General features: G+C 41.4%; 1 protein-coding gene across 3 annotated transcripts; it reads left to right on the top strand.

Annotated features, from left to right (window-relative positions):
• Positions 1-1329: 1329 nt before the first annotated feature.
• Positions 1330-12885, top strand: kcng1 (potassium voltage-gated channel, subfamily G, member 1). 3 transcript variants are annotated; one of them, XM_085444393.1, is made up of 4 exons: positions 1330-1476; positions 2447-2563; positions 8296-9132; positions 11285-12885. In XM_085444393.1, exons 3-4 carry the CDS (start codon positions 8350-8352, stop codon positions 12062-12064), a joined length of 1563 nt encoding a protein of 520 aa, XP_085300519.1. In that variant the 5' UTR covers positions 1330-1476; positions 2447-2563; positions 8296-8349; the 3' UTR covers positions 12065-12885. The 3 variants fall into 3 exon arrangements, with proteins under 3 accessions (XP_085300519.1, XP_085300517.1, XP_085300518.1); XM_085444391.1 differs by having other exon boundaries at positions 2430-2563; XM_085444392.1 differs by lacking the exon at positions 1330-1476 and having other exon boundaries at positions 1732-2563.
• The last annotated feature ends 2686 nt before the right edge of the window (positions 12886-15571 follow it).

The following is a 15571-nucleotide window of genomic DNA, read 5'->3' as shown; positions in this document are numbered from 1 at the left end:
GTGTAAACTGACGTGCAGTCTGGATTGCAACAGCGCACAGAGATGATAATCATTTAACCTTGTTTGTTTGTTTTGAGAGGAGACATATCTCTTATGCCCCTCAGTATGAGATCGGCATTGTAGAAGGCGAGGTTATTATGAGGATATTATGATTTTTTTGGCCACAGGGATTTCTGGCTCTTTTTCTTTCTAGGAAATGTTGTGAGTGTCTTATTTCCATTCCAGGACTGTATCACAATCTTTAGTTGCCTTCAGTCACCCATCTAACAGCAGCTCTAACAACTCTATTCTGAGACACAATAGCTCACAGGAATTACACCTGACGCTTTTCCTTCCAATATGTCTTTTTGAATAAAACATACTGAGCGCAACCATAAAATAATAGTACTTTTTACACACTGCAGTCACACACCGCTGACTGAGGAACAAAATTGGACTCTTACATACAAAAAAATGTGCACATTTATTTATTTTTTCACCATTATGGGGTCATAACAGAACCGAAGGGGGAATAATATGCTGAGATTGACTTGTCACATGTGGATATATCTTTACTTCTGCAGTTTCCATTTAAGTAGATAAATAAGGGATAATAGGTTTTGTGATCATTCTCAGTGGAGGTACCATATAGCAGAACTAAATAAATCAGAATGGATTGATTTTATGTTGTTTACTCTTTTGGATTTCATTTCCTCAGTCTCTTTGTTTATTATTTTTACAGATTTATTGATGATGTTTGGCTTTCACTTCTGGTGGTTATATGCTGCTAAAACTTGGCATTATCATCCAAAGGCAATTCAAAACAAGTATTTATTTAAGAAAAAAAAATAAAGGAAAATTGCATATATACATTTGCTCCGGTTGCAATGAACATTCTCAGTATGAGCCATGCGTTCCACCTCATCATCATACTTCATGTTAACATTTCCCACCACTTGTCTAAAATTGGACACCCTGGTGAGTGTGAGCCAGCCTACAACCGGCCCTCCCCTCCTCCCTCAGCCAAGTAACCCACTGGACAAATATAAACCTTTGTGTGAGTCTACAATCAAAAGACAGTGATTATTCTCATTTTAAAGGTGAAGGGGAAGTACGGCTCTTTCTAGATGGTGGTTGCCATGGATTTCTCTCAAAAGGTTTTGGTATAATGGCACATCCCACTTCTGATGTCAGCGCTCGAGGAAGGGGAGGAAGAAGGATTCGAGAGAGAAAGCGAGAGTCGAGGGAAAAGGAAAGGGAAGGAGGGAACGAGGGAGGGAGGGCGAGAGGAGGGGAGGCAGCCTGTTGCTCATGATTATCAAATAGCGTTCTCGTACTCCACAAGCCCAGTGCCTTTGCATAGATGGACCAGAGTTGAAGGAGGTAGCAGCAGTGCCTGAAAATACACTTCACATTTTCCCTCATGTACATTCTTCTCATCGCCTTCAGGCTTCTTCAGCAAACTAACAGCTGCAGAGGAACTGATTTGAGAGCGCAGTGAGTATGGATTTTTTTGTTTACATGTTTTTAAACTTAATGCTTGTTGTATAGAAAAAAACAAACAATACTCCTTAGTTGTAAGTGACACTTTGGGAGTTTTTCTCATTCGTGCGTTCAGTGTTTAAATTCCAAATCATGTACGTAAATAGCTGCTTCCTCAGGCTTGATATTATAACTGTGTGCGCCATGTGCCTACCTGTTAGTGTTTTCGTAGGTCACACTGATGTGCTGTCAGTATTTCTTTTAAAGTAACTTGAAGGGTGCATCAGCAGTGTCAGTTGTAATCAGACTGAGCTAATTAATGGTTTCCTGTGAGGTCCACTTTTCATTGAACGAGGAATTATCTGTCTCGAACAGATGACCGAGACTCGCATGCCCGATGTGCTGCATGTACGCCATGGTAACAAGGGTGCAGCAGCATGACACTGTATGATGTGTAAACATTTACTGAGACAGGGTTCGATGCAGAGACAGATTTTGTCTGGCATGCTCTCTGAGGAGGGACATATATTTGATATATATATACATTATCTTTGCAGTGTCCTTTGAAATGAAAAACACTTTTCAAAATCTAATTTTAAACTGAAAATTGATGCAAGGGAAACTTTTGAACGTGGGAACAACTTCAAGTCCTCAAACAGCGTATCACAGCTTATGTTTCTGTCAGTGAACCCATATGAGATCAGTTCAAACACAGCACATGGTTTCATTCTGAAGATGATTTTAGATAATGGCCCATAATGTGATTAGAGTCCGCAATGCAAATCCCTCTTTGGAGACCTTGGAGCAGTGATATATGATATGTAATCCATCATCCTCTCTCCCTCCACCAGGTAATTGTGACTCTAATGAGATGAACTAATGACTTTTCCTATTCTAATAACTAATAGTGGCTCTCTGATTCTACTCCACAAAAAAGATCCATAAAGTAATTATAGTATGCTTCTCAGGTGCTTTTATGTTTAAGGTGCTTGAGAGACATCTCCTGATCTGCTGTTTCCCTGAGCACCAGTGGGTACCCAAAGAGATCTGCAGCCAGGGCTCGGACTCAATACAAATTGGGCGATGGATGTGCTTTGAAAGTGTAAGTAAGAAAAAGTCCTCGTCTTTCCTTCTGAAGTCTTTTATCTGCACAGACTTGGATGTGAATTTAGTCCATCTTCTAAAACCCTTGGCTCTTTCATGTTCTGATTTGACTGTTTAGGTTTTTAACCAGTTCAAGCTGTGGTAAAATGTAAAAATACAACTAACTTAACCAACACACAGATGTGGTGTCCTTTGACAAGAAAGCTTTTATTTTCTACACTCAGCACTGACCATCAAGTGTCTAATTTCCCACTTAAAGGACAACTGTTAGTTTACAGTCCATTTATACCATCTCATCAGCTTATTTTAAGTTGAGTTGAGTTCTTCTTTTTTCCTTGCTGAGCTTTTAAGCGACTGGTGCGAGCACCTTCTGTCACTTCAGCCTGCAGGGACTTGCGCTGCGCCCTAGTGCAGAGGTCTTTTGAAACACTCTGTCCAAAGTGACAGACAGTCGGGTCTTCTCTGCAGTGAGGTTGTGATGCCTGCACACATGCTCGCTGTCTTTTATCTGCTGCTTGTGAAAAACACATTATTTACACAGCCCTGAAAGATTAGGTGGTCGGATGATTGCAGCTCGACAGGAAAAGGGCAGCAAGAGATGAAAAGTGAGTATCGGTTAATGCACGCAAACGATGCAGAGAACTTAATGTTATGCAATCTTTATATAATCAAGTTAGATGAGCACTCGCAAATGGTGAGAGTGTGCAATCATCCACTCAGGAAAATTCCTGAGATGAAAAAGAAAAACACATGCTGTCGTTATACATCGGATGTGAGTGATGGGTGTAACGTTGAGGTGTTTTGTGTGCTGACTAAATATTGTGTGTCACAGTTTGTCAGGGATCAGAGGACGGGAAGTGCTGAGGCATGAGGTAGAAGCCTAGAGAGTCGGTGGGCCGGCTCAGATCGTGTCTGGGGAATAGAGCCCTTTAAAAAGGAAGGACGGGCAGAGGACAGATTGGAAAATAAACTGTGGACAGAAAATGACAGAGGTGTGATGCTTCTCATTTGCTCTTTGTTACACGACATTTTATTCCAAGCGAGACATGAAGAAGTACTTGAATTGCATTTCAATAATTGACTTTTAAGCTTTTAAAACGACATTTTTATAAAATGAAAGGTGGTTTATTTTACAGATACATTTCATTCTGTTGCTGCTTTTCACTCCAGTTGAATTGAACAGTGAACAGGATGAAAAAGAGTAGCCATTAGTGCTGAGATAGCTCATTACTGAAACATATTATCTGCACAGAATACTTCTGTACCTCAGAAGTAGAGAGCAGCGCACTGTGGTGGACGACAGACAGAGTTGGGGAGACATTTATTGCCCTGGAGCTATACTGTAGCTTCTTCCAGGGTTCTCGGCATGCATTAATACCACCCACATCCAACAAAAAAGAAACACTTTTGTTTACAACTATTCCTGCTTGAATTACTGTAAGGAAAGGTCTTCGGGGTAGGATTGCTTCTGGCATGCCTGACTGTTTCAGTGTTTAACCAGATTTCAGAGAGAGAGAGAGAGAGACAGTTGGGTCTTGGCAGCTCTTGCGGTCCATTTCTGGAAACACCATCCTCTTATAGTCCATTAGAGAACAGTGAGCTGTTAAGGGAATAGGAGCAGAAGTGGTTGTTGGGGAGAACAAAAGGAACATTGTGTGGTTTAAATGGTCATTAAGCCTGAGAGGACATGACTGACATGACTTCATTGTCAGGTGACATGCGCTTTTCTGGAACATCTCTATAGAGAGCATTTATTTTACAGCACGTTATTGCTTTAAATATGGTTGAGGGGCTACATGCAAGAAAATAAGACTGAACTCTACACTTTGAACAGCTGCCACTGGAAAGCTTAGAGGTTTCGATTTTCATCAGAAACACTGACAAAAATCCGATACTCATCAAATTACCATGTGTCTGTATTTCACAGAATGAGTCAAGCTGAATTGCAAATCTTTGATTCAGAGACAGATTGGTAAAATCTGTCTTACACAGCACTTCCAGCAATATGGAGATATGCAGCAATAAATAGTCATCGCTAAGTAAACTATTTGTATCTCTTTGCGGGCACAAACACATAGACACTCTTCAGATGTTCATTTTTACTATTAAATTTGAATATGAACCACCCATACTGAACAAAATTCTTTAACACATGCCTCTGCAGGCAGGTAAAAAGAAAATAACAGACAGATCTCAACAGTTACAACACATTTCCTTATTTTTAAAAGCTTATAATTTTTTTAAATTGCTCTTTGATCTTGTGGTCATGATCACTAGTGGGCTCTTTAAAATGATCTCAGTCAATATTGGTGGTATTAAAAGTCTCCAAAGACTCTTGAGGAGGGAACCATGGGAAATGCATGCACAATACTGTCAGGCAACTGAGACTCACAACCCAGTGACTCACCAGGCAATCTGGAGAACATGCCCTGTGGCTTAGCTGTGATAACGCTGGCACAGAAAGAGGCCAGACCTCAGCCGATCTGGTGGGGAGAACAGCCTTCGCTGTCTTTGCAGCGTTTCATCTCTCCTTCTCCTTCTAGACTTTGTCCCCCAGAGGAAACATCAGAGGCGCAACATTGCACGGAAAGGAAAACAAAACAAAACAAGAGTTTAAAAAAATGCTCCTGTGACTGCGGAGATGGAAAAGCACAATCGGTTTAAAGGCAAAGTGAGAAATCAAACAGCCTCAAGGGGTTAAGTGTGATTTAATCTAGTAGGAGAGTGGCGTAGGCTTGTGCACATCCACACCGGCGATGCATTGTAGGCGTATTGATAACCTCCACCGCATGGAGGGAGAGTGTGAGAAGAATCAAAAAGGAGGGATTTTGCCTTTTTTGAAAATTGATTTTCATTCTTGTGTTTGGCTTTTGTTTAATGGTACTACTGTTTATTTTGCAGGCAGCGTTTATATTTAAGAAAAGTGGGAAGCGATTGAATGTGAATCTGCTGATGGCCTGCATGATTTCCCTGACTGCACTGGGGTTTTGTTATGATCTGACCTCAGGGGCATTCCACATGTGACGAGTCCAATAAAGCCAAAAATCTATATTATCAGGAAGTTAATGCAACAAGGCAGAGCACTGGAGGGAAAAGCTTCGGGCGGGTTTGCTCTGATTTCAGGGGTGAAAGATGGTGCTGACTGTAATCAGTGGCTCACACAGGCTGACAATGCAGGTGCCTAATAACCATTCAGTTGACACATTCACATCCCCATTTTAGAATCCTTACTCAGAATTTGGCCAAGCAGCAATCCAGGCACTGACATTTTAATTTCTAACTGGCTAACCTGCCTCCCCCTAAATCACTGTAATTGATTAAATTAGTTTGGACAGAGGCCACAAGGCCGTCACTGCACTGGTGATAAAGTGGTGATAAAGTGGTAAACATTTTCCAGTTCCTTCTCTTTCTTATTGCAATATAGTGCTGCTCCTCTTCTCGTGCTCGTCTCTTGTTCTGCCGAAGAGTCTTTGGTAAATGTGCATAAGCTGGCACTCGGAACAGCCTGCATAACTGTGTGATTGCACGTTAGTACACACACACCTCAACCGACACCTAACTGCGTTTTAAAGCCTCCCGCTCTAAATGTGAGAGGGCCAGAAATAGCACAGACGGATTATTAAGTGTGTTTGAAAACAGCCTCTTCAGTATCTGTAGGATAACAGTTACATCAGTGAATTACTGAGTCAGTACAGCATCACTGGGTGACAAATCTTTATACAAAAATGTGAGGAGTTAAATAGTTGCCCACATAAATGTATACTGTTAAGAGTTTAACATTTAATCATGATCTGTTACCTCAGTCAAAAGAAACTAATGCCTCATTGTTATTTGCCCTCCTTTTCAAATTGAAGTAACAGTACGACTTTGGGGTAAATACATGGAATCAAGTCTTGAAATGGGGACACAGTTAGTCAGGCTCATTCCAAAGTTACATAAATCCACATATTGTCCCCCAAAGCTTAGTTTATTCCACTCAAAACATATGACAAGTTAAACTGTTGTCGCCAAAGCATTGTTTCCCCTTCTTTGTCTCCTCATATTAAGTAAAGTTGAACAGTGCCTCTCTGTCACTCCATAATTAACACAGAAACCTCAGAGTGGTATCAGTTTTGCCATTAAACTGAGGACAAATTCTATTTTAAAACGTATAATACAGTAAATACAATCTCATGTAGCAAAGCAGGGTTGAATTTCTGTTTATGTCCACCAGATATCTTTGCCCCCTAGTGGCCATTCATTGGCTAATACAGCTTACCTCTCCAGCGTTGGGATTTGCATCTTGCGGCTTTATAGCAGGGCGGATTCACCGAGACCAGTGTGTGTGATCGAGCCAGACACTGGAAGGAGATATCTGCAAATATCGTTCAACGACCAGAATACTATTGTTATGTTTGAATGAGTGGAAATAAACAGTATGCAAATTAACCTACAGCAATATGTAAATGTCACCTCAGTTCATTCTCTTGTAAAGTTATGCAATTGACTATACTAAACATTTACCTCAAGGCAGAGCAACAGCAATAAATATTATCATTGTCATCATCATCATACTTTCTTTACTTATTGTTGTTGTAACAATATTCCTTGAGGTTCATGTTTAGTACATTAGATAAGGAAGCAAACAGAAGCAATAATATCAAGTTAAAATAGGTAAATTAGTAAAAAAAGAAAAGAAAAATATTTGCTGTAACATTAAAGTAGTAATAAGGAAAGTAGGAAAACGCTAATAAAATCTAAACTTTTTCCAATGGCGCTGTTCTAAAAGGGACTAGATACTAAACTAGAGTGCACTATGACAAAATAAATGTTGAAAGACATTTTTTAATTAAGGCCTTATAAAACCCAGAAAGACTTTATTTACAAATGCCTACAGCTGCAGATTCCTGTAAACCCTGAGGCACAGTGCTCTGTGGCGCATAGTTAATAAAAGCTACTGCTTCATGACTTCAGTGCGGCTCAAACTTCAGCCTGAGGCTCGAACAAGCAGGAAACACCATCCAAGTGCAGAAACGCACATATTTTAATCTATTTAATCATCACACGTTTAAAAAGAAGAATATTAAGGTTTTATTACAAGTCAGTGTGACATATTTAATGGAAGTAATGTTAATGAAAACAGTCTTCTAGGATTTCACTAATATGTTTACACATATTAATATTATGCTCGGTGGAGTTTCCCCGCTGTAGCTTTACAATAGCTGAAAAGTGTGTTGGTGGTAATGTTTCACGCAGCTTTCTTGCTTTCATTTCTACAGTGAGTGGGCTGTTCTGCAGGCAGAGATTGTTTACATATCACTCTGCTTTTCTTATAATTTCACGTATCCATTTGAATCATAATGCAAACAGTCCGAGTTCCTCCTGCTGCAGTAAAGTGCATTGTGATGGTATTCATTTAGTAAGAGTGTACTGCTCAGTATGTTGGCAGGTGAATTGAAGTACTTCTCACAGTGATATGATGATTTTAACTGACCTGGACACCATGACTTTTTTGTCTCAAGCTTCCTTATAATTGAACCTCATAACTTTGTCTGTTGTTTGCATTTTACTCTTTATCAAATAATAATGGACTTTTCTTTCTCTGCGTGTATTACTAGTCTGTGTAATACTGCTGACTGTACCTTGGTCAGGACTCTGAGATTTTTAAACTTTGCTTTTTAATTAGTTTGGCCGATTGTGTCAAACCTGCACTGGTGCACTAACTTCAGACTCTCTATTGTTTCTGTGAAGGTGACAGTGTGTTGATGGGAGGTTGAGCACAGGGATGTGAGCGGACCGGTAAAGATGACCCTGCTGGCGGGTGACGGCTCTGACTATGACTACAGTGCCCTGAGCTGTGCCTCTGATAACTCCCTCAACCCTCCCCTCCCACAAGAGAAGGAGGCTCACAAGGGAGCCTTCTATAAAAGGGCGCAGCCTGCCCCTGAGCTCAGCACCATCCACGATAACACACTCCTGTCCAGTGCCCGTAAACTCCATGCCATTATCAACGTGGGTGGCCTGCGCTACCAGCTGCCTTGGACCACCTTAGAGGACTTCCCCTTGTCACGTCTGGGCCAGCTGCACCTCTGCAGCAGCTTCGATGAGATTATGCGCATCTGTGATGACTATGATGTCACACACAACGAGTTCTTCTTTGACCGCAGCCCCTGTGCCTTCCGTAACATCCTGACCTTTCTGCGGGCGGGCAAACTGCGGTCCCTCAGGGAGATGTGCGCCCTCTCCTTCAGAGAGGAGCTGCTGTACTGGGGGGTTCCAGAGGAGAGCCTGGAGTGGTGCTGTCGCAGGCGTCTGCTGCAGCGCATGGAGGAGTTTGAAGCCATGGAGAGAGCAGAGGAGGAGGAAGAACTCCTGGAGGATCTGCTGGATTCAGACAGTGGCCACAGGGGACGCGCGGCTGAATCTAGACTCAGTCGGTGCATGGCTAAGCTGAGGGACATGGTGGAGAGGCCTCACTCTGGCCTCCCAGGGAAGATCTTTGCCTGTTTGTCCGTGCTGTTTGTCACCATCACTGCCATCAACTTATCCATCAGCACCATGCCGGCCATGAGGGAGGAGGAGGAGTTGGTAAGTAGAAACGTGGTGTTTGACACAGCACATGAAGATTAAAAATGATATAAAAAAGAAGAGGTTGTAAGGCTACAAAAGCAAAACAAAACGTATGGTTTCTGTGAGGTACAGTTGGGACAACAACAGGTTTTGTCCCAAAGCTTCTGAGGCTCTTACAGCTGATAAATGTGGTTAATATTGTTATGATATCCAATTTTTTCAAAATAGCTGCCCAGAAGACTCAATTTCCAGTGTCTAAAATTAAAGAACTGCTTAGCTATGGTTAAATTAATAATTAACCAATTATCTAAATGAAGACAGAAGAAGCAGAAAAGTAACTTGTGCCTAAATATAGTTCATTTTTGAAGTATTTGTATTAATAAGGAAAAAATGAGAATATCACAAACTCATTTCATTCTAAATTTGACAAACATTTCAAATATAAGAATTCATTTTGAAACCAATATAGTTAAAACAGTTCACCAAAACTTGTACTCTGTTTTAATTTCATTTCTATTTATATATTTTTAATTCATTTTAATGTATTTGTCATTAAAACTGCTTTGCACAGCCACAATACATAAAGAGATGCCACCATACTGACAATGAATATGTGAACCCAGCAGGTTTATGTCGTTTTTTCTATCCATTCTTTTTAAACTGATGTATCCAAAGGGAAAAAAAGAGGTTATGTGCTTTACAAAAACCCCTCAGCCATTAAAGAAAATGCTAATAATGTCACGTCATTTTAAAACCTCATTCCAGTAAGAGAAGGAAGGCTGCTGAGAGAGCCACAATTTTTCCCCCAGATTAGAATAAATGTTTGAAGACGTCTCAGGCTGCTTTCATGAAATGCTTCCATTATTATGTCTGACTTCAATCACAAACATAATTAGCACCCCAGCCTTTTTAGTCAAATCAAAGGAAAATTGAATATCTGAGCCACACACGTAATCTTCTCGCAGAGTAAAGTGCAAACAGGTTGTGAATTAATTAATTGATTTGTCGTGAAAGCTTTTGTGAAAATTAAAAAAGCAGGCTTTTGATAGAAGTGCAGATTGACTGCAAACTCTTTGATTTCCACTGTGGGGGAAAAAGTTTGTGTTGTTTTTTTCTTTCTTTCTGTTTTAAGTTGTTCAGATAATCAAGTGCAGATACAGTAATTGTGGGAAATGGGTGGAGTGCAAAACGTTCGCTCCTGTACAGTGAGACATTAGCTCAGGAGTGAGGGAACTCCAGGCCTCGAGGGCCGGTGTCCTGCAGGTTTTAGATGTGTCCTTGATCCAGCACAGCTGATTCAAATGGTTAAATTACCTCCTCAACATGTCCTGAAGTTCTCCAGAGGCCTGGTAATGAACTAATCAAGTGATTGAGGTGTGTTGAGCCAGGGTGAGATCTAAAACCTGCAGGACACCGGCCCTCGAGGCCTGGAGTTGGCCACCCCTGCATTAGCTGCAGATGAGTTAAACATCACCTCTGTCACACTGTTAAACCAATAACTGCCTAAGAAAACGGGGGAGGGGAAAAAAAGAAAAACAAAATTGAAAAAGGAAATGAAAAGCTGCTTGTTGTCTGATTTAGTCACTGATATATTCATCTGACACCCTTGCACTGTATTCTCACTTGAGAGTCTGAATTCATTTGTTTTTAAAATAAAGTGCCAATGATCTCATTCTAACAGCTCCTCAACAAGACGACAAAGCCTTGCATTAAAAGTACACAAGTGTTTCAGGTTATCTGGAGTTTTCAGGTGGTCAGGCCACTTCCTCCTCTGTGGGAGTATGTTTCATAATAATGATATTATTCCCTGATATGGACTGCATTCAGCGGCTATTGCAGTATGTGCTTTTAAATGCTTTGAACCATATTTCAACCACGCACTGAATCATGAAGAAAAATACACTGCTTCTGGAAGTGTGGCGGTATCGTTTTAGACGCTTTGACCTAAGATTTACTGCCTAATGACATTACTTTTTCCCCCATAACCAAAACTGGTGGTTTGATCTGTAATGAGCAATTATTTTTATTTTTTCATTGTCTTGGCTGCCGTGCTGAGGGCTGCAGAGTCCTACCACTGTTTAGCGTTTGAATTTCACACTGAGGTGGCTCCCTCTAGTGATTCGACCTCATCTACATGCTGGTGACCACATTTTGTTTCTTTCCTAAACAGGGGACCTGTTCCCAGATGTGCTATAATATCTTCATTGTGGAGACTGTGTGTGTAGCCTGGTTCTCCCTGGAGTTCACCCTGCGCTTCATCCAAGATCGCAGCAAGCTGACCTTCCTCAGACAGCCCCTGAACCTGATTGATGTGGTAGCAATCCTGCCGTACTACATTACACTAGTGGTGGACAGCACTTCCAAAGGAGAGAAGAGGCTGGGCTCAGGCAACACCTACTTGGACAAAGTGGGCTTGGTGCTGCGTGTGCTGAGGGCCCTGCGTATCCTCTACGTGATGCGGTTAGCTCGCCATTCCCTGGGCCTGCAAACTCTAGGCCTGACAGCACGCCGCTGCACACGGGAGTTTGGACTGCTACTCCTTTTCCTGTGTGTGGCGATCGCACTATACTCCCCCCTGCTGTACTTGATTGAGAATGAAATGGCCACCACACAGGAATTCACAAGCATCCCTGCTACCTACTGGTGGGCTGTCATCACCATGACAACAGTGGGCTATGGGGATATGGTGCCAAGGAGCATCCCGGGTCAGGTGGTGGCTCTGAGCAGCATCCTAAGTGGCATCCTCCTCATGGCCTTTCCCGTCACCTCCATCTTCCACACATTCTCACGCTCCTACGTGGAGCTGAAGCAGGAGCAGCAGAGGCTCCTGCAGAGGAGGACACACTTTCTACTGCGGAGCCGCATGGCCGGGCTAGGCAGCAACCTGTCCTTAGAGAGCGACATGCTCTTTCCTATTGGGTCGTCTGACATGAGAGAAATGGATGACTGAGACTGCAGGACAACTGAGGACATGAGAGAGTGGGTCTAGAATAGAAACCAAGGATGAAGGAGGTAACGCATGGGATTGAATGTGTAACTAAGACAGGAAGAGAGGCTGACATTCGATGGATTGGCTGGTTGAAAGGGGCGTCAAAAAGTGAGACACAGAAGAGACAGAGATTATTTTTTCTTCCCAAAAAATGCAGCTTGATTTGTAGCAGTGTACACTTAAAGAAAATGATGAAGAGATGAGAGAGAAATAAGAACAGCAAAAAAGGATCTCTTTATTAAGCGCATATAAGAGCAAACATAAGTCCAGCTGACAAAAAAGACAAAATACGCATAAACCTCGAGCTTACCGGTGACCTGTAGTGTTAAAACAGTCATATTCTAAAACGTGTTTATGAACAGAAGACATGCCTGAAGAGCACAGTCACAGCTTCACATCATTCAACAACATTGTGATGTTTTTTTTAATCTCTGGTTTCAGTGGATTTGGTGATGTTGTGTGCTCTCGGGACAGTGCCAGTTAACTGAAGATGCTTTTTGCTTTTGTTAAGTCCCAAAGATATAAATTCCTTCCCAACTACAATGTGACCCTTGATCAACTCATTATTTTCTAACTGCTTTGAAAACATTGAAACTTATGTTGGGGTTCCTTAATAATACTGTGGCACAGCCAGCATCTACACATTACTTATGATGTCCTAACTGTCCTTCTTCTACACTTTGGGGTTCATATGCAATTTTTGAACAAGTTCTGGAAACAGCATTATTGTGCTTGTAATTACTGCATTTGCTGTGCATAGCTGTTTATAAACTATATCTCACTTTAAATTGGATTTGAGTGGAATCTCTCCTTTTTTCTGTTGATGATTCATTGATGCCTCTTGTTTTAACTTCAACTTTTCACTTTAGAAACAGGGAAAGGAAACTGTTTTACTAAACTGATGCCTAAAGACATCATCCATGGGAACCAGACTCTCTTGGTGAGCTTCTCTTTCCAGACTGTATCAGTTATATTGTTATAAATTGATATTTCATTCTCATCTATTCGGTTACTGATGGTTTACACCAGTGGTTTTTGAAGGAAATTGCCTTCCCGGGTTTCCTCCGTGGCGTGAGCGATAAGCAGAGTTCTGTCCTTTCCTTCTAAGATTCCTAATTATTTAAAGTAACACTCAGGTATGCCATTCAGCGTGTTAGTACGAGCTCGGGAGCAGCTTGGGAGAACAAGGAAACACAGACTGCTTCAGGTTGTCTTCCCAAATCGACTCAAAGGTTTATTTGATACACAGCAGTTTATATAGATGAAAAAAAAGGTTCGTGTGTCAGCTTTCCCAGTTCAAACCGGTACAGACCAAATAAGGAAACGTCTTCCTGCCTTCTGAGCAAAGAAGTATCCTGTGTGTAGTTTATCAGTTCAGCTATAATTTATGATCATCCCAGCAAAATACACTCCTAGACATAAAATACAGAGTTCTTTCATTAGTGAATTCTGAAACAAACCACCTAGCCTTTAACGAGCCTTTTCCAGGAGATAAAGAAAAGGGAGGATGGGAGTAAGGAAGTGGTCTCATCTCTGTGGTGTTTTCGACCTTGGGGTACCAGCTTGTGAGTCCTACACATTAATTCTTGGGTCAGAGAGAAAGAGAAAAACAACTAGTAGTTGGGCCTTATTGAGTAACAGTTTTCCTGTATAAAACAATATCCTGTAAATGCTACTATGGTATCAAAATACCTAACAGTTCCCCTCTTTTATTATTTTTTAAAAATAATAACTCAAATAGAAAGGAAAAATCACAAATGTAATAACATAATATAAAAAGCAAATCATAAAATGTAATAGTTCACAACCTAATGTTCAATATACACATCAGGAACATCATTGATGACATCTGACACATAATCTGGGTCAATTTGTGCCAATTGCAAATACATTGAAGTAGCTGTACTAGTAGCTATACGGGTTATCATTGAACGTACACAGGGTACCACACAACAGACAATAATCATCAAAAACATGCTGCAACGGTTACAAAGGCTACAATTAGTTCCTTCCATCTTCCAAACGTGTCCTGTAGCCACTTATGTAGCCACTGACCGTGACCTGTATTGGCAATTAGTTCTATCTGCAATGCTTCAAGTTTATTCATAGCTTGTGTGAATGAACCGTTAGGAGCGGTATTATTGGGAATGAAAGTACAGCATACATCAACGGTTACTAAACCACAGGTACCGGTCCAATTAACAGGTAAAGCTAATCTAAGGGTATTATTGCACAACCAATAAGCATGTGGGATTGGTCTGGTCAGGCGCGTGATCATGTGTGATTTAACTAACTCCCCCCAGTCAGTATCATTTAAGACACCGTCTGGGGGAACAATGATCGATTCTCTGCTCGAACTTGAACTGTGTGTGTGTTCCTCCAGATATGATACAACTTCAGCCACAGAGACAGCTAGCCATGTCTCATTACAGCGTGCACCTGGGGAGTCAGAGAAGAATGTATAGTTATCCTTTATATAATCTATGTGTGTGTCTGGGCCAGTTAACTTTAGTCTGCGCAGACATATCATACTAGTATTAAAATGGAGAGGGATCTGTCCTAAGGGCAGTGAGGGCTTTAACCTATTCTTAGGGCGTTTCATCGGGGCGCAGGTCCCTGCGGTGTCATTAGATAACTTCAATAATTCGCCTAATGGAGTCTCAGGGTTAGTTGGTGTGTGTGTGTGTCTAAGTAGGCAGTCGAGAGGGCTCAGAGTCAACTGTAAAGCGTCTTTAAAGAGAGCATTATTTCCGCTGATTTTCTCTAGTCCCTCAGTGAGGGGGAAACCGGATATGGGGTATCCTACTATTACCTGTTCTGGATTAGCCTTTGAACAGACATAACAGTTACTGTTTCCTAAATCACGAGCGGCTGTTCTGGCATTTTCATACCAGGCGTTAGCTCCTGTTCTAGAGGGTGCATAAAATGGTTTATTAGTGGCGTCTATGTTGCTATTTACTGATTTTAGGGAGCGTGAGGAGTGCATTAAGTAGGTGTCTTGCAAAATGGAGCATGAGGTATAGTCAGCAAAATATGACCTGCAGAAATGTGAACATGGTTGCAGTTTACAATACAAAATAGCAAAGAGAAATCCTAAGGTTAATGCGATAGATATGATAAATAACCTAAATATATAAGAAAGTATATAAGAAAAACAGTTCTTCAGTCGTCTCCTGGCCTGGTCCCAGGTTCGAGAGACATTGAATAAGCGTCGTATGATGACAATGGGCATTTCATTTTCTCCATTATCAGGATGAAATGAGTCTGGCTTTATCAGGTTAGACATCATGTGGTACTTTTGGCTTTCTGTTCCTGCTGGATGTTTGAGTACCTTGTCTTTGTTCTTTCATACGTTGTGTGTTAATCAGTGATTGCGTGTGTGCACTGGATCCGGGCGCTGGCTCGCCTGAGATGTCATCTACCCGTGTGTGTTTATTTGCTCTAGTTCCGGGCGCTGGCTCGCCGGAG

This window comes from Copadichromis virginalis, linkage group LG20 (genome assembly GCF_057382275.1).
Source record: "Copadichromis virginalis isolate Kocher_CV1m ecotype Utaka linkage group LG20, C_Virginalis_male_GT1.1, whole genome shotgun sequence".
Classification (NCBI taxonomy): domain Eukaryota; kingdom Metazoa; phylum Chordata; class Actinopteri; order Cichliformes; family Cichlidae; genus Copadichromis; species Copadichromis virginalis.
This window is presented reverse-complemented; position numbering and strand designations above follow the sequence as displayed.